This window comes from Akebia trifoliata, chromosome 11 (assembly GCF_017979445.1).
Source record: "Akebia trifoliata isolate Shusen 1 chromosome 11, ASM1797944v1, whole genome shotgun sequence".
NCBI lineage: Eukaryota > Viridiplantae > Streptophyta > Magnoliopsida > Ranunculales > Lardizabalaceae > Akebia > Akebia trifoliata.
The window spans coordinates 48,114,609-48,133,155 of record NC_141385.1 but is presented as its reverse complement, the minus strand read 5'-3'; the positions used below and the strand labels follow the sequence as shown (position 1 = coordinate 48,133,155).

Here is an 18,547-nt window from a genome sequence, read left to right as displayed (position 1 = left end):
TGCCCTCAAATAATAGAGTGGGCCCACATAATATCGGTCGCACTAATCTTGCCACATGGCATTTTATTAACTAAAAACAATAGTTAGTTAAACTGTCCAAGCATTAGATAATGAGATATTGTTCTAAAATTTGAGAGCTTCTATTGGCACCCTAATATTTACTTATTACACTCTAATTTATTAAATTAATTATCACACCCCAATTAAAGATTAAAACATATTTTTCAAACATTACAAAGGTTTAACTCAACTTAAAATCTCAACATTATAACACTCGTTCAAACAAATGCAATAGGTGTTTACAAGTATGATCAGACTCACGTAAAATCCTAAAATCAAAATATAGAAATCTAACAACAACAACAACAACATAAAAAATAAAAAATAAAAACCCCCCAAGACATCTTCTATTACCCAACTTTTACTTATTCTCCAACATTCACTTATTTTCTTTATTTTTAATTGAGAAGTAATAAATAAAAGTTGGGGTGGCAATAGCAGTTCTCTAACAAATTTCCACTTTCCAATTTAATTAAAAAAAAAGGAAATTTACTAAAATGTCCTTGAGTGGATGACAGTCGTTGGTCCAAAAAACTACAACCACCGCACCCTCGCCACCGGAGACGGTCATATCAACTTCCAATGTCACAAGTGGTCAAAGTTTTGTGCGTGACACTGGACACACGTGACAAATGGGTCAAGTGATTCAAGTTGCGTTAATGCCATGGTCCCCGTTTCAAAATCCGCTTCTTCTTTAGGGCTTGTTTGTTTAGGTAAGTTTTTTCGTTTTTCTTTTAATTTAGAAAACATTTTAATTAATCACTTTTTATATGATAGTTAACCTTGCACGTGCGAGCTGTATGATCCATACCATATTTTGAGTCCTAATGTTAGTAATATATTCTAATAAATTTTAAATAAGTTATATTATAATCTATTTAATCACACAAATAACAATGAAAAAGAATATGTATTAATCTAATATAATAATCAAATTTGAGAATTATAATCATAATTTTGATTTTTCACTTATATACCTAAGTACGAACTACACATTCTCCAAACCTCCAAAAATCAAACTAATTCATTCAACTCTATGCAATAAGTCTATTAATGTGCATTTACACACATCAACATATGATCAATTTTAGAAAGTTTGCACATGTCACCATGCAATCAACCACTAAACATTCTTTTAATCTAAGAACCTAGAAATCCGAAGTCAACCATTTGTCAGGCTTACAAAGTACCACACAGACATGCTCGTCAAACTTGACTATTGTTATGTTCATGTAAGACAACCAATATTTACAAAATAAATCAAATATAAAGTATTTAGGTATGGATTCCAAAAAATAAATTTCTAAAAGTAAATTCCTTAGATTTCATTTGATAAATACTCTTAATAATTTGAGATTTCCGTGGCAGTTCAAAAGACATCCATTTTCAAAACCTTGGTTCAAGCTTTAAAAAGCTTGAAGTTTATATATATATATATATATGGGTCACGTTATTACGACCCCCTTTGCGACCCCCTTTGCGACACACCTTTTTGTCTTATATGGGCAAAAATGTTTGGAATGAGCTGATTTTTTGTGAGGATGATCTCTATGGTGAGGGGATCATCCTGGCAAAAAATCATCCCATTCCAAAACTTCTAGACCGTCCGATTTTTGTTGAAAAATTATAGACCGTCCAATTTTTGTAAATCAATTTTGATGGGGTTAGAAGTTTTGGAATGGGATGATTTTTTGCCAGGATGATCCCCTCACCATAGAGATCATCCTCACAAAAAATCAGCCCATTCCAAACATTTTTGCCCATATAAGACAAAAAGGTGTGTCGCAAAGGGGGTCGCAAAGGGGGTCGTAATAACGCGACCCTATATATATATATATATATATATATATATATATGGGAAATGTTCAGCATCCTAAGTTTTACCACACACTTTAACAAACGTTTTTTGTCCTACATGGGTTAGAAGTTTTGGAATGAGCTGATTTTTGGTGAGGATGATCTCTATGATTAGAAGATCATCCTCCCCAAAAATCAGCCCATTCCGAAATGTTTAGCCCCATGTTTACACGTTGAAAAATCGTGGACCGTCCATTTTTTGTAAATCAATTTTGATGGGGTTAGAAGTTTTGGAATGAGCTGATTTTTGGTGAGGATGATCTCCTCACCATAGAGATCATCCTCACCAAAAATCAGCTCATTCCGAAACTTCTAACCCATGTAAGACAAAACGCGTTTGTTAAAGTGTGTGGTAAAACTAAGGGTGGCGAACGGGACCCTATATATATATATATAAGTTTTTCTGTGAAATCTAGAAGACTATGTGTTGGATTGTGCTAACGCCCATGTGGTAATCTTTTTGCACAAAATGCCCTTTAATAAGATTTAAAATCTTAATTTTTTAATTAATGGAAAAAGTTATATATGCCATTTCATAATTCTCTTTAATGAATCTATCTTTATGCCCTTAAGTTGGATTTAGATTTACGAAAGAGAGTAAACAAATAAATAATAAAAGTGACAGAATAATATATAGTCAATTTCTATATATAGAATGAAAATTGTTATTTTGATGTAAAATTGAATGAAACAGATTCCAAAAATGTATGTGACTTAATATGGGAAATGCATTATTACAATATCAACCAAATATTGGAATATATGAAATAATTGGATTTTAGAATCCAAATCAACTTTCATTGTAGTTGATTATATTGTTTCATTTGATAAAATAATCATAAATTTTTTACCATTTTGTGTCAATATATATACTTCAAAAATAAAAATAAAAAATAATATTTCAATTAAGATTACAAAATGGAGCAATTATATTAATTTAAGAATTCCTTTTAACCTTTTGTTCCTTCATATGAAACCACGACCACTTTAAAAAGATATAAGATCACCATTTCTCTTATCCTAACATGTACAAGTTAATGATAATGAGTTCCTCCTTCAATCTTTTGGAGAATATGGATTGAGAGAATTCGAATTCCTTGAAAACCTCAGAGTGAGATCAATTGGAATGTCGACAAGAGTAACTGATTAACAAAATATATAACTATTAGATCAACAATATAAAATTTTATTAAAATATTCAATAAGAAAAGGAAAAAGTAGATAAATCGATAAAAAAAACATAAAAACTTAAAAGCATGATTTAAAAAAAAGAGAGGGATAAATCGTCATCGTCCCCAACTTCACTAAGTGCGAATCTCTTTTATAGCAATTAATAAACCCTGATGAAGAAGAGAAAGGGTGTACCTTGTTTGGTTAGGAATTTAGGATGTCTTGCTACTTGTCGATTTTAGTAATGGAATTTGGAGAGGATGAAGACAATGAGATTAAGAGTCATGATCCGAATGGACACCTTTGAATGGGTCACCGTTATGTATCCCAACTTCTTTTTTAAGGAAAAAACTCTGAAGTTCACAGTTTGCTTCAAAAGTTGATAGAAACATCTACGTTGGATTACAAGTGGTGTCTAAATATTAATAAGAATGTAGGGTTGTGAAAGAAATAGAAAAAAAACATGTGTAATGTTGCTAATAAGTTTCAACCCAAATTTTGAAGCTGCCTATCGGCTTCAAAGTCAGACTCTCAATTCTTTTTATTTATTTAGAAATTATTTTTTAATTAATATAAAAAATGTAAGAAAAATAATTTGCTTTAAGGGGGTAGAGGATTGTTTGAGAATATATATTTTAAATTGAGGTCTGAATCGAATTATTAAGGAAAATAATATATTGTACCACGAATTAAATATATAAAAGTAAAAACTAAATAATCTTTCTTGAGATACATAAAAACTTTGATCTTTTTCTTCAATTCAAGTTCTCCCAATGTAGAAGATGTATCTAAAGTAAATCTCAAAAGCCCAAGTTACCTCTTCAATGATTATAGATGAATAATAATTGAGATGAAATTTTTTTTATTGTATATTTGTTTTATCGACAAGTATGCTTATTTAGAATAGTCTAATTTATCATTTTCTTGACATGGATACTAGTGACATCATTGAATCTATAGATGTAAATTTTTTTAAGGATTTGACTAAGTCAAATTCTTATGAACTTATTTCTGAAAATTCTATTCCAGAACAAATTCCTTAACCTCTAAAGTTTTTTGAAGATTTCTAAGTCCCACAATCCTTACTATGAGCTTAACTCTTTCTAACCACCAAAGGTATTTGGTTCAATGGTAAAACTAGTTATAAGGGTTTCCTCCTTATGGTCGTGTGTTCGAAATTGATTGGTCTTTTAACTTATTTTATTGTACATTAAAAAACTTTAAAAGGTTGGAAGTGCAATCATAAGGTCAAAATTTGTTTTGCTCATAGAATCGTGTATCCTCCAATCACATGAGCCCACGTATATTAAATGCATCTAAAATTTAAAAAATTACCATAGTTAGATTTAACGTGGCACGTGTTAGAGAGTCGGTGAGCATTGTATAAGCAAAAAATCACTTGCTTAAGGACTACTCCCATCTTAAAAGGGTGTGGGGATATCATATTTAATGAAATACAAAAGAAAACAAGAAAAATAAAAAGAGATCGGTTACTCCCTAAATCACCTTTTTTTTTTTTTTAAGTCAGAAGAGTTGGTTCACATGTCTTACTATTGAGTCACCTCAAAAATTGAATAAAGTTTAATCAAGTAAAGTCGACTCGAGTCGGCTGAGTCTTAAAATATTGCTTATTATTGTTTTCTGGTTAGGGGGATCTGTATCTAAAAACCAAAATCTTAGTATTTCTTTCCTTTTTTTTTAAGAGAAAATTTATAGAATTAATAAATAAGGCTCATAATTTCAACATTAAAAATAAAATAAAAACAAAGAAAGACAACCCAACCTCACATGCTATAACTCCACGACAAAATCCATCCAAGATTTTTCTCAACTCACGTTGGAAATAAAATTCATTAAAAATTATATATTAAAAACCGCTCTTTCTCTCTTTATATATAAACTCATTCTCAGACAGCTTTTCCTTCACAGTTCTAGTCTTTTGTTTCATTATTTAGGATCGAAATCCAAGATGGGTTTTCGAATCCAAGTAGTCTCCCCTTTGTTTTTCTTCTTGTTTTTGTTTATGAAACAAGCTAGAACAGAGGAATCATACAACTTGACTAGTTTAAGAGGTAGAAAACAAATGAGTAGCTGTAATTTCTTTCAAGGAAGTTGGATTTTCGACTCTTCATATCCTCTCTATGATTCATCATCTTGTCCCTTCATTGATCCTGAGTTTAATTGCCAAAAGTATGGTCGACCCGATAATCTCTATCTCAAATATAGATGGAAACCAAGCTCTTGTGAATTACCAAGGTACCCATTTGGCCATTTTGATTTATTTTTCTTGATTTAGCTCACAAGTCTCGCTTTTGGCTAAATGGGTCTTATTTGTTGTTGTTGTTGTTTAAGGTTTAATGGTTTGGATTTCTTGATGAGATGGAGAGGTAAGAAAATCATGTTTGTCGGTGACTCGCTGAGTCTGAATCAGTGGCAATCGTTAACTTGTATGATTCATGCTTCAGTACCCAACAGCAAGACTACTGTTGTAAGAAGAGATTCTTTGGCTTCAGTGACATTCGAGGTAAGTCCATGTGTTGCTCTGTTTATTTTTTTTTTTCCAGAAAAAAAAAAAAAAAAAGACTCACTTAATTTTCTAATAAATGGAACTGATTTACAAAATCATTTCCTGCAGTAGGGCATGTTTGTTTGTCTGTGTTTAATAGATTCTATTCTGTTTTACATTTTGGGACCTGACAAGCTTTTTCTTCTGAATAGAGATCTTATAAGGTTTGAAATTAAAGATGAAAAGAAGGGATGAAACCCACTTGCCCATATCATTTAATTGGCCTGCACATCGTTATTAATTCAAGAAAGCAACTTCCATTTTTGGGTAATTATTGATCAAAATTACAAGGTTTTTTTTTTTTTAATTATAAATTTTAAGGCCAATTTGAAAACTTCAAACCTGTAGGAGAAGTCCATATTTAATCCAATTCAATATTAAGAACTAATTTTGGTTTCAATAATAATTTTTAGAGAGTTAGATATCTTTGAAATTTTTTCAACTTTGGTCAAGATTAGAATGAAAAATTAACCCGTTCAAATATTCTATGATTTGGGAACATGGTTTTAAAACTGGTTTTGACGTCTTGTCTTGTCTTATCTGAATGAGACCGAGTTGTCTCGGACGAGTTTTTAGATATGTTTGAGTCGTCTCGTTCAACAATAAAACAAATGAATCGTGACTTTAAATCTTGTCCGATACATTTGACTTGTCTATCCGTTTCATTGGTGGACGATACCAGATGTATCGAACAATTCGTCTCTATCTCAGATGAGATTTAAAACAATGTTTGGGAATGTTTCAAATTATCTCAAAATGTTTTAGAATGATCTAGAATATCTTGGAATTTCTCAAAATATTTCGATTGAACTACTTTGTATTTTTGTTGTTAGACTTACAAAAAATAAAAAAGGCCTTCTCAAATTCTAAGAATTTTTATTTGGAAATGATGGAAAACAAGGGTAAGACTTGTATCAACCAAAATTGCTGTAACTAAGATCGTGAAATGTGTATCATATGGTTGAACTCTATCCTATGAGCCATTTTGTTTAGAGTTGTTTTCAATCATTTAAGATCCAATATAAGTAGTATTTTCTCAGGGCCACCCGTGGGGGTACATCCTCCGGTGCGTGCGATGTGCGGGTGTTGCACGTGCATGAGGGAGGAACCCATATGCCTTGGCTTTGGCCTTAGTTCTTCCGGTTTTGCTAGTCGTCCGTAAGTTTGGACACCCCGTCATTAAAAAAAAAAATCATTTGATTTTTTTATTTAATTTTATGATATTAAATGAATTTTTTTTAATGATATTGTAACCCAATGATTAGATCACCAATCATGCCATCAACTAAATGGGTAGATAAAGAAAAGATAACCAACTTTTATCTATGACACAATAATCCATAAAATTATTCACTAACACCACATAAGATTAAAGAGACCAAAATCATCTTCAAGAATTTCTAATAAAAACTTGGAGTAAAAACCCTAAAGCGGAAGGGAAGGAACAAAAGAAAGAGGAAGATAGAAAAAGAGAGGGAAGAGGTCTTTTTTTTTTTTAATTAATTTTTAAATAAAAAAATGTTATTTCATAATTTCTAAGATTTAAAATCCCCTCCATGAATGAATCCCTCAAAAGTTCATCAATCTCTCTCTTTACGAAAAAGATCATTTTCAGGAGAAGAAATATATTTGGCCTCCCTTTGAAGAAAACATCAAGAGAAGAATTGATTTTCTAATAAAAGTAGGGAGAAAAAAACAAATGGTCATCATCATAGCAAAATACAAATAATGGTTATCTATATATCTAGACAAATCATTTGACTTGATATCATTGATTTGTTATATGTAAAATTAACGAGCCAATAACTGAGATAAATAGGAAAAAGGGCTTATTAAGTCTCATCACACCGTGAAAAAATCTTGAGATTTGTTCTGAATCTTAAGGATTTGTTTTACGAATCTCAAGGTCTTTTTGACGGTAGATGAGACCTGGTAGGTGGGGGCTTTTTTTTTTTTTTTTTTCCCCTCACTTATGTTAGTAAGGCTGGTCTACTTTAAAAATTAGGGGACTCAAGATTTATATGAAATTTTGATGGGACATATCAACAAAACTATAAATTCTTCTTATAAATCATCTTTGGAATATGGAATATGGACTATGGAGTAAAGGAAAAGGAGATATTTGTCATTTCATCACTGCCAGAACTTATCGAGTCAGCGAAGTACTTTTAAAATCTTCCCCCGTGAGCTGATGTCCGTGACACCGCTTACAGGAAAAGTTGCAAGGTTTTTGACCCCACGCATCTACCTTTTTACAAAAAGACGAAAATATCCTTCGTTTCAGTACATCTAACGGCTGTGATTATCATAAAAATCTAAAGATTGCAGACTTTTTTTGTTTTTGTTTTTTTGTTTATTTCAGGAGTATGGAGTTACGTTGTTGCTTTATCGTACGCCATACCTGGTAGATCTAGTTGGAGAAACAGTGGGCCGAGTTTTGAAGTTGGATTCCATCGAGGGTGGTAACGCATGGAATGGTATGGACATGCTGATCTTCAACACGTGGCATTGGTGGACTCATAGAGGAAAAAGTCAACCGTAATGATCAACTCAAACTTGAATATATTGAAATTAATTAATTAATGGGAGTAGAGTATCAGGATCGTTCATTAAATTGACACTTAATAGTAATATATATATATATATATATAATTGGAACGGTTTGTGTTGTTGCAGATGGGATTACTTGCAAGAGGGGACGACATTGTATAAAGATTTGGATCGTCTTATAGCATTTTATAAAGGGTTGACAACATGGGGCAGATGGGTGGACAGCAATGTTGATCCTTTAAAAACTAAAGTTTTCTTCCAAGGGATTTCTCCTACCCATTACCAGTAAGCACCCATTTTTCATTATTATTATTATTATTATTATTATTATTGAAAATAAAGACCAGCTCATTGGGACTGACTCGCTGAGTCAAGTTGGCAAATCATCAATCCCATCAAGTTAGCTCAAAAGTGCATGGATTGGGGATAGAAATTGAACTAAACTATTTGTGTTATACTTTTTTTTTTAAACAAGAAATAAGTATTTTTATTTATTTTAAAATATTAAAAATTAATTTAAAATATTTTCTTAATTTAAAAATAATTTTGAAATCAACTTGCTAAATTAGTTATCGAAATTCGAAGAACTATCCATGTGGCTAAGAGCCCTCACAACTCAGGCACAATGACACAATTATCAAGGGCATGCTCTACCACTGAGTCAATAACCCGTCGTGCGGGTCTCCCATTAAAGGCCTGTTATGTCAAAAATGAGATAAACTCCATCCCTATCTTTCCTTTTTTTACGTCCCATCTCTAGGATAATAAGCTCATGAACTTAATCTGACTTCATCGTTGAGAAATGAAAGAAAACTTTCATCTCCAAACTTAGCTTAGACAGAACTCCTTTCTTTTTGGGTGCGAACCAATTTTCTAAATTTAAAACCATTTTTGAAGTCAACTTGCTAAATTAGTTACCAAAATTCTAAGAGTAATGTTAGAGTGACGACGCACAATAATGTGTTTTACATTGAGATGAAGTGGAGGTGTGCACGAAATGATAGATGCTTTCCACTTGTATCTGAAGGAAAAGTTTCTATGGTTTCGTCAGCCTAGTGTGGTAGGGAGTAACTTTAGCATATTCAAAATTCTCCTTTACTAAGATACACTCACTTGGTTGGATGCTGAGTTCGACACTACCCCCAACGTAGCAGTGCACAGATAATCATAGATTTCTTACAAGGTAAAAAGATCAACAGTTCACCATGCAATGTCACATGAGCGCTGTTTCCAATGAAGTCAGTCCATCATTTTTCCAATTCTAACCCCTGACTCCCTTTATTATTAAAAAAAATTAATATAATTTTATTCACTCACTAATTACCAATCATTGATCCCCTTGTTTAAAAGAATCATAATATAATTTTATTTCATTCTCACACGATCGGCATTTTTGTGTCAGCTTAGTCGAATTTTTCAAGTTTTAAAACTATGATCTTAACTGCAAATTAACAGATTTACTTGTCCATTATTTGTTTATCTAGAGGGAAGGATTGGAGTCAGTCAGGGAAGAATTGCAATGGCCAGAGCGAACCACTTTCAGGGTCAACGTATCCGGCCGGTCTGCCTCCGGAGGTAACTGTGGTGAGCAAAGTACTAAGTAGGATAAGAACCCCAGTGTATCTCCTCGACGTGACCACACTATCACAATTGAGAAAGGACGCGCACCCTTCGGCTTACAGTGGTGATCACAGTGGCATAGATTGCAGTCATTGGTGTCTTCCCGGATTACCTGATACTTGGAACCAGCTACTATATGCAGCTCTCGTCCTTTGAAAAAGAAGAATCATTCCTTCTATTTAAATTTACAAAAGTCTCATTGTTTGTATATTATTTGATTGAGTCATAATAAATGGATGCTCTAAAACATATGTGGTCTGTACGGAAATCATAGATCTTTTTCTTTGGGATACACAAAAAAAAAAAAAAAAAAAAGATCTATGGCTATGTGCACTTAGGACGTCAACCACGTCATCACCACGTACATTTTAACGTGTCAGTATATCATTAGTCTATTTGATTTGAAAGAGAAGTTTCTCATTTCCTATCTTCTTGTCTTTTAATTTAATAATGGAAGTTGTGGAACAATTGTAAGTTAGTTACTCTTATTTAAGGTGTTGAAAGTGAAACTACCATGAAAGTTGAATTCATTAAGGATTTGGAATGAATGAAAAAGGAAGATTTGTTCTATGACTTTCTTCAGTTTTTTATTTTTTCATTTATTTTTACGTACTTGGTTGCATGGTAAATCTCAAGAATAATAGTATGTAACGGGGAAAAAAAATCTATTCTACTTCGTTGTTTGTTAGGTAAATCAAATTAAGTTGAAAAGTATTGGTGGCCCTCAAACAGCATGCCACGTTGGCTCTAGTAATATATCAAAGAATAATGCTGGACTCGGATTCCTCTTTTGATGAGACTAATTTTTATCAAACGTGTCCCACTCCCACACATCCATAGTTTGCCACGTGTTATAATGCCTATGCTGAGTCACTTCCCGAGTTTCAAAATACTAACACGTGGCTTAATAGATATCATCCACCTTCAGATTGGTTGGTCAAGCAGACTACATTAAACCGCCAAGGCCTAACCTTTTAAAAACTCAAACCTTTGATCACATCATCACCACTACTACTATAGTATTCTGTGAAAAATATTTCATCAAACAATGGCTTCTGAACAAGTTACCAAGGGAGACTCTAACATGCAGGAGGACGAAGATACCCAGTATCAAGAACCAAGAGTCCCAAAGATAACTCATCACTTTGAATCTCTAGCTGAGATAGCCAAAGACTTCGAAGAACCTCATCATTCAACAAAAGGTATAAGATTTCCTAGACAAATTGTAGTGGAAGAAGTGAAATCAAACACTACTAGTTGCAGAGAAGCTCAACCAGAGCAGGAGAAAGACTCAATCATGTACAGAGAAACTCAAGCAAAGAAAGAAGAAAAGTCACCCTCGTTGGAGGAGATTGGGAAGTACAGGACTGAGGCGCAACAGAACTCCATGGAGGCTATCAAGGGCGTGGAAGAGCGGTATTCGAAGGCGAAGGGTGGTAGTACTCTAACTAGTGCTGGCAAGACGGCTTTGGACTACGCTGCCCAATAGGCAGTACAAGCTAAGGATGTAGTAGTGAGTGCTGGTGAGACTACTGTGCATTATGTTGGTGAAAAAGCAGTGGTAGCGAAGGATATCGCGGGCCACAAAGCAGCACAAGCCATGGATCCTGCGGTGGTGATCAGTTTTCGCGCAACACATTACTCACTTGAGAAAGCAGTGCAGGTAACAATGCTTATTGAAAAGGTTTCTTAATAGGAACATTTACACAGTTCAACCAATTTATTCAGATGTGGTGACTAATCTATGTAGGTAACAGAGGCAACTGCAGATGCTGGTTGCAGAGTTGCGGAACTAGCCAAGGCGAAGGCAAAGGAGGCTGAGGAGGAAGCACAAAATAAAGAAGCCAAGAGATATTCGCAATTTAAGGTAAAATTAAGACCAAATCTTGCTAGTCATCTACAATTAAATGTGTCCTATAATAATACTTTAGTTCAAAATGCAACATTTCAAGTCCTATTAACTTGTTTATGTACACAGCAAGGAATGGGGGAGTTTGATGAAGAGACAGGAGAGAAGTGGCAAGATGCATCAGATATAAAAGAGAATTTAGACACAGAATTAGGACCTATTGAAGATGATGTCAAGCAAGGGCAAGAAAATGAGGAAAATCAAGGTGGTGGGTTATTAGGAACAGTTGGTGAAACCCTGGTTGACATAGTCAAGTCTACTAAAGATTTATGAGTTGTGCTGGGATGACACAAAGGTGACAAAATGATGTGGTGTCGCCCACATTACCATAGATGCTTTTCTGTGAGATACGAGTAAAAAGCATCTACTAAAAAGCATCTACGGTTATGTGGGCGACCCCACATCATGTTTGTCACCTTTGTGTCACCGTTTTTGTTATTCCAGCATTTTCCAAGATTTATTAGTTGGGGAGCCTAAAGAAAGAATATAGAGATGTAATGTGGTAAATGGTGTTTTTAAGTATGTTTTCGTGTTTGGTGTGTGTGCATGTGAAGTCTCTTTTGATGTACTTGAGAGGAATGATGAATAAATTTGAATTTAAATGGCTACCAACTGAATTTCATATATGTATATATATACTTTTACAGCAAAAACTGGTAGCAATTATGAAGCTGAGTTTGATACAGGTTAGCAAGGTGTAGACCTACAAACAAGCTTCTGTTGTTGCTGATTATCGAATTGTAAATGGCATGACCTCGCTTTGTTTCTTAGTTCCTGAAATGCTCGCATTGTTTCTGTGTCAAATCCACCTGCGAACTGGCATAATAAAATGTAGAAAAAAAAACTCAGAAAGAGTTGGAAAGAAATCTTAATGGAGCCATTGAGAAATTTGTGACCTTTTGTGAAGAATGGTGAGACTGTTTTTACCTGGTGCACTCGAAAAGCAAACCTCACTCCTTGGAGCATCAACTCTTCTACTTCAGGACCACTGCCAACTACTTCCAACTCTGCAGATACTCTCTTCATGTACTTCATAGCTAACTTCACAGAGGCCAACTTGATCTGCATGGATAAACAATGTCAAAGATCTGAAAACGTAAGAGAGTATGGGATACAACAATGTCAAAATGGGACAGTTTTAATTCAAAACTCTCCAGTATTCCTCTCAATTAGGATGTGCATGCTCTTTTGAAGTAGCAACTGTACAACTCTAAAGGATAGAGAGAGTAAAGAAACATTATGAACTTTGTGATAGGGAATGAGGGAAGTCACGAATAATGGCTTGATTAGTGAAAAAAAGAGGGAAGTCACCAATGGGTAATCTTTGACTTGAGAGCTCAACACTCGCAAAGTTGCATTGCACATTGTAATATGTCAACCTTAAAGATGGAGATATTATTGATTCTCTTAGATAATATTATAGAAACCCAAATAGGGTTTTATAGAAAACAAATCATATCTAGAGATAAACTCTCCCTAATAAATCTCAACCAAATCAATAACCTTACCTTAATCTCAATAGATATGATACGGTGTATTGTAGTACACCATATTACAATGCAACATAACTAATTACTCCAATACCCTCCCCGCAATTGCATGTTCCTTAGAATAAGGAACGCACGATTGATTAATATCAAATTTCTTGAGATTGCAATTATTAAATGCTTAGTGTTGCTAACGAGTATCCATCGTGCTTTTGATGGTCATTGACTATCTGTGAAGGCATCATTGTTGCATCCCACACATCATGGAATTTGTTGGAGTTGGTGGTCATTAAATCAGATCATATGATCTCTCCCAAAAGCATTTGATTGGATAACATGACTTGATAATTATATCTCAATCGAGATTATAAATGACGAAAAATGAAGACTATCAAGGAAATGAAAATTGTAGAATAGGAGTTGGAAATTTTATTCATGAAAAACAAAATCTAATGAATGGCAGCCTGCCGACAGTGTTGCCACTGTCGGTAGTAGAAGGTGGATTTGTTAGATCGGACTCTCAAAAGAGACTATGCTCTGATACTATAAAGAAGAATGAGATATTATTGATTCTCTTAGATAATAATTATAGCAACTCTAATAGGATTTTATAGAAAGCAAATCATATTTAGATATAAACTCTATCCCTAATAAATCTCAACCAAATCAATCTAAGCTTATCTTAATCTCAATAGATATGATACAGTGTACAGTAGTACACCATATTACAATGCAACATAACTAATTACTCCAATAAACCTAGCCATGGATCCAAGTCCTAGTCAAAGTTGCATTGCATATTGTAATATGTCAACCAAAGTTGCATTGCACTTTGTAATGTGTCAACCCAGCCATGGATCCAAGTCCTAGTCGAAGTTGGTTGCATTGCATATTGTAATATGACAACAAACCGAGTGAATAGATCAGATTATTAGCTTTATTGCTGATAAATTGAGAGGTTGAGATGGACGAGTAAAGACTAGGAAAGATATTAATGGTGCATACATTCGATAAAATGCAGTAGTAACTTGGACAATAAAATAAGAGATGTTCGATGGTTTGGGTATGGTTATATATTACAAAGATTCAGTGAAGTCAAAATAATTAATGATATATAATAGGCATATTCACAAAAAAGTGATCAACTTCTGACGAATTTATGATTCCGGCTCATTGTTCATTTTAATTATCAAAACGTGAATGGTAACAATTTCGCAGGTTTCGCTTATAAACCTGTGAAATAATCACTTTCAAAACTCCGAATTTGTTACCGTTCACATTTTGGTAATTTAAATGGACAGTGAGCCAGATTCGTAAATTCATCAAATTCAGCTCATGAAAAGGTAATTCACCCTATATAATAATACCTGGCTAACGAATCCAGTTTCGAGCATCCACTCTGTAGGGATATGGAATCCTTTGAATTTCTTCGTTGCAGTTTCTCTCATACGTGATAGATTGTACACCCCATGCTCTAATCTGTAGCAACAAAATGCCGAAATTTTTTTGAACACACTATCCATCAATTTTGCAACAACAAAAAGAAGATGAAAGGAATAGAAATTTTACTTCTCTAGTAAAGCCTGAATCTTCTTGAGTGGAGAACCGCATGGTTGGCGAATGTCATCACGAAAAGATGAAGCCTCAGATTCAAGCTTCTTTAGATCACAGTAGCCAAATGCGGCCTCTCGCAATGCATCGGCCTTGTTTTCTGGCCAATCAAAGTGCTTGAGCACTGCTCTCTCATCCACCTGAAGAGAAACAAAGTAGCTTTGAGAGGATATTTTGTGGAATTTCATATAATTTTATTTGGTTTAATTGGATTTTTAGGGAATTTACCAAGTAAGAGAGCTCATCGTCAAGCCACTTAACAAATGCAACCACATCTTCGATGTCTGTAAAGGCAGCACTCTCAACTTCTTTTATCAAGAACTGGATGAAATCTCCCTGTGTTTCTACGTCTGTTTTTATCTGTGAAAACAACGAAGAAGAGAGAATAGAAAGTAGCAATATTAAAATTCCATGAATTACTCATATGTTTCACCGATTGACAATTATGTACATGTCCCAAAGATCTATGAACTAGTCCATGTTAACTGGCCAAGCACACAAACGTATTCGAATTTGTATAAGTATTTCAAATTTATGATGAAATATATTATGCATGTAGAAGTAAAAAAGTAGACTAAAGAACGAAAAGGCACTATCGGAATTGAACGGATGATCACGTTCGGGCTTAACTCAAACCTCAGCTTAATTGAGCCTTAGTGCCAGATGGGATGCTCATTGCCTTGTCTATCTCCTAATAAGCCGATTGTGAGTTGGACCTTAAATTTATCCTGGTATCAGAGCAGGCCTTCTTCTCCTCCATGTTAACCAGTTCATGCCTCCATGTGCGGAGGTGTGTTGAGTTTAGTCTACATTGGACACTCATTGCCTTGTCTCTCTCTTTGTAAGTCTGTGGCCTCTCCACTCATTGCCAACTGATTTTGAGTTGGACCCCAAAATTTTCAAACTCCAAATTCCCTCGTAACAGGTTTGGTCCAGACTCTAATTGATTTTTGTGTTTTATTAAAACAAATAATAATTAATGCACTCTTCAAATCATTTGGAATCTTTCATATTTTTTTATTAAAATATGGGTACAATCCCCATCCGAATTGAAACAATGGTTAGAGTTGAGAGTAAATTTATTATTTTAGAATATATTTCTTTTATAAAATTATATATATAATTATATATAATATGCATATCTAAAATATATTAATCGGCCAGGTCGAACATTATGGTGTACGAAAATCCACCAATACGGATTTAATGGGTTGGAAAATTTTGTACCAGACTGTACCTTTGTTGTTTCAAGATCATGGAGCTAATCTTTTTTTGGGAGGGGGATTAGCAGGCCAATGGGCCCAATTGACAACTCTACAACTAAAAAGACTAAGAAGCCCTTTCCCTTTACTTCTACAGGTCTTCCTCCAACAAATTGAATCTAGGGTATTGGGGTACATAAAGAATTTAACAAAGATTCCACCAATAATGCAGCAAAGAATGAAGAAGTTTCCTTACTAATGTTGCAACTCCTACGGCAGCTTTTTGAATTAACCAAAAGGCCGAAGAAGCTCTCTAGATTGTTCCCCACAGGCCCACACCAGTGAAACATGAGGGCATTAAGGTCATTTAAAGTTGTGATGGAAAGGAGTGATATAGGCATTTTAATTTTAAAGAGATAAAAGGGTATTCAAGTCAGATAGGGATTTAAACTCTGAAGCCTGTCTTCTCGGTTTCCCAATTGCCCAGAAAATATAAAAGAGTGAAAAGTAAAAAAACACAAACAAACAAAGTTTCCAAACACATCCCCTCATTCAGATAAGAGCAATTTAGGTTTTTTTACATCTTTAACAGAACTCCAGTGGCAATATCGTAAATTTTGGATTAAAAAAATGAAAACTCAGGAAACGAGCGGGAGGAGAGGACTTACAGCGAGAAGATGCGCCGATCGATTCTCAATTTCTCCGATCATATCGCGCGCGTTCGCCGCCGCCGGAACATCAGATACTCCGACGCCAGAATCCCTCCTTGAATCTCTCCTCATCAAAGAATGATAAAACTCTACCACCTCCGGCACTCGCTTCACCTTCGCTACTGTCGCTTTCGACCCTTTAGCCGGCAATGGTGGAGGTGGTGGTGGTGGTGGTGGCGCCATTTTCATAGGTGGAGGTGGTGGCGGAATCGGTATCAGATTCTTATCTTTCGATGAATCTTTGGTCTCTGTAGTCGAAGTAGAATCAGATTTCAATGATGTAGAAGATGATGATGATGAAGATGAAGAAGATACAGGCTTTGGAGGAGGTTTTGGAACCCTAGGACCTCTACATTTCACAGATAAACTTGAAGATTCAGAGATTTCCGAGATTTCTTCTGCTTTGTTGCAGCGAGATTGCTGCATCGATTCGATTTCCACAACTTCTCTCTTCGGATCTGCAACTTCAAGCTTCTGATTCTCATAATTAAAAGCAATGTCCATCGATCTCATAGACTTACTCCTCAAGTTTTTCAACAAAAACGACTTGGCAGATGCGTCGATTAATCCCTGAAACCTCTGCGACGAAACGCACTCTTCAATCTCTCCTGTTCCGTTACAGATCAACTTCGAATTCGAATGAACTCTGTTTCCTTTCAAAACTGAAACCGTTCTCTTGAGATCCGCAATCTCCTCTTCTATCTCCCTCACTTTCTTCTCGCTTTCTTTCTTTTCTTCTTCAAATCTCGACTGTAAACTCTCAAGCTCTTGTTTCAGCTTCTCGTTATCAGTCTCTAAGCTCTCGATTCTCTTTTTCGAAATTTCAAGCTCTACATCCTTCGAAGAAATCTCATTCTCCAAAAACGGAACTATCGATGCAGATTCCTTCAGAAGTTTTAACTCAAGAAGTTCTGTTTTAAGGAGAGACTCTCTATCACGTAATTCTTCAACAATGCGAATGAGCTCTGTAACATCCGGTGGGCGAGGTTGAACTTGAGCAGAAGAGCGAGGGAAGTAGGCACCAAAGGAACGAGAGAAGGGGGTTTTCTGAGAAGATTTGGTAGAGCTGGGAGAGGGAATGTTCTTCGAAGTCTCTGTCTTTGTCTTTGGTGCTACAGGAGATGATTTCTGTAACCCCATCGCCACTTTTACCTTACCTGCAACCATTGAAGCTCTAATCTTTCGATCTCCTCTGCTTTCTTATTTAGATTCTCAGTGATTCAACAAATTTTCTAGCTTGTAATCTCTAATCCAACAACAAAGAGAACGAAAGATCCAAACACATCGTTGTTTGTCTGTCCTTGAAAACGAGCCCTTCTGCAACTTGAGCTTGTGAGTGAGTTGTTTGAGAGAGAGAAAGAGGCACAGAATTCGAGGAACGGTCTTCTTTTCTTGGATCCAATTTGAAATCAGATGTTTTTTCTTTTACAACCTAGCGGTGGACTGTCATCCGTATATTCAGACTGTTGGATTTTTCTTTCTGATTTTTTTACAATCTCAAGAATATGTTTTTGTTTCGATCTTGGGATGACAGTCAATCCTAGCTGACGCTAATACTGAGTGTAGGGTAAAAATATTTAAGGGTGAGAGACTAATAAATATACGGAAACTTACTAGAATGGTATCTACAACGGCAGGATAACTGATCAACTATAAGTAATTTATCGCGATATTTTATATTTTTACTGTCTTTTCGCGGTTTGTTCTTATTTGAATTCTGCTTGACTTAAGGCCCACAGTTCTCAATGAGCCAATCGTGTTTGTACACGTGGCAGGATAACTAATAACTATAAGTAATTTATCGC

The 18,547-nt window shown here is 34.7% G+C and overlaps 3 protein-coding genes across 3 annotated transcripts; 2 read left to right on the top strand and 1 right to left on the bottom strand.

Annotated features, from left to right (window-relative positions):
• Nucleotides 1–4,993: 4,993 nt before the first annotated feature.
• On the top strand, nucleotides 4,994–10,393 carry LOC147392267 (protein trichome birefringence-like 38). Its single transcript, XM_086417129.1, has 5 exons — nucleotides 4,994–5,343; nucleotides 5,440–5,611; nucleotides 8,016–8,191; nucleotides 8,330–8,488; nucleotides 9,688–10,393. Exons 1-5 carry the CDS (start codon nucleotides 5,057–5,059, stop codon nucleotides 9,977–9,979), a joined length of 1,086 nt encoding a protein of 361 aa, XP_086273255.1. The 5' UTR covers nucleotides 4,994–5,056; the 3' UTR covers nucleotides 9,980–10,393.
• An 893-nt stretch (nucleotides 10,394–11,286) lies between these two features.
• LOC147392266 (uncharacterized) lies at nucleotides 11,287–12,094 on the top strand. The gene is made up of 3 exons (XM_086417130.1): nucleotides 11,287–11,486; nucleotides 11,574–11,690; nucleotides 11,802–12,094. The coding sequence occupies exons 1-3, from the start codon at nucleotides 11,424–11,426 to the stop codon at nucleotides 12,003–12,005; spliced, it is 384 nt and encodes a 127-aa protein (XP_086273256.1). The 5' UTR covers nucleotides 11,287–11,423; the 3' UTR covers nucleotides 12,006–12,094.
• A 220-nt stretch (nucleotides 12,095–12,314) lies between these two features.
• LOC147392265 (Tetratricopeptide repeat (TPR)-like superfamily protein) lies at nucleotides 12,315–18,125 on the bottom strand. The gene is made up of 6 exons (XM_086417128.1): nucleotides 16,701–18,125; nucleotides 15,059–15,190; nucleotides 14,789–14,970; nucleotides 14,587–14,698; nucleotides 12,660–12,794; nucleotides 12,315–12,548 (listed from the first exon to the last, which is right to left on the bottom strand). The coding sequence occupies exons 1-6, from the start codon at nucleotides 17,907–17,909 to the stop codon at nucleotides 12,420–12,422; spliced, it is 1,899 nt and encodes a 632-aa protein (XP_086273254.1). The 5' UTR covers nucleotides 17,910–18,125; the 3' UTR covers nucleotides 12,315–12,419.
• Between the last annotated feature and the right edge of the window lie 422 nt (nucleotides 18,126–18,547).

What these genes read in the sequence shown, in the direction of transcription:
- LOC147392265 (XM_086417128.1), bottom strand. Translation starts at nt 17,909, where the DNA reads ATGGTTGCAGGTAAGGTAAAAGTGGCGATGGGGTTACAGAAATCATCT. An exon ending in ACGATGAGCTCTCTTACTTG is followed by an intron (nt 14,971 to 15,058) that starts GTAAATTCCCTA and finishes GTTTCTCTTCAG; the next exon opens with GTGGATGAGAGAGCAGTGCT. An exon ending in TTGCTTTTCGAGTGCACCAG is followed by an intron (nt 12,549 to 12,659) that starts GTAAAAACAGTC and finishes TTATTATGCCAG; the next exon opens with TTCGCAGGTGGATTTGACAC.
- LOC147392266 (XM_086417130.1), top strand. Translation starts at nt 11,424, where the DNA reads ATGGATCCTGCGGTGGTGATCAGTTTTCGCGCAACACATTACTCACTT. An exon ending in CACTTGAGAAAGCAGTGCAG is followed by an intron (nt 11,487 to 11,573) that starts GTAACAATGCTT and finishes TAATCTATGTAG; the next exon opens with GTAACAGAGGCAACTGCAGA. An exon ending in AGAGATATTCGCAATTTAAG is followed by an intron (nt 11,691 to 11,801) that starts GTAAAATTAAGA and finishes TTATGTACACAG; the next exon opens with CAAGGAATGGGGGAGTTTGA.
- LOC147392267 (XM_086417129.1), top strand. Translation starts at nt 5,057, where the DNA reads ATGGGTTTTCGAATCCAAGTAGTCTCCCCTTTGTTTTTCTTCTTGTTT. An exon ending in AGCTCTTGTGAATTACCAAG is followed by an intron (nt 5,344 to 5,439) that starts GTACCCATTTGG and finishes TTGTTGTTTAAG; the next exon opens with GTTTAATGGTTTGGATTTCT. An exon ending in ATTTCTCCTACCCATTACCA is followed by an intron (nt 8,489 to 9,687) that starts GTAAGCACCCAT and finishes TTGTTTATCTAG; the next exon opens with AGGGAAGGATTGGAGTCAGT.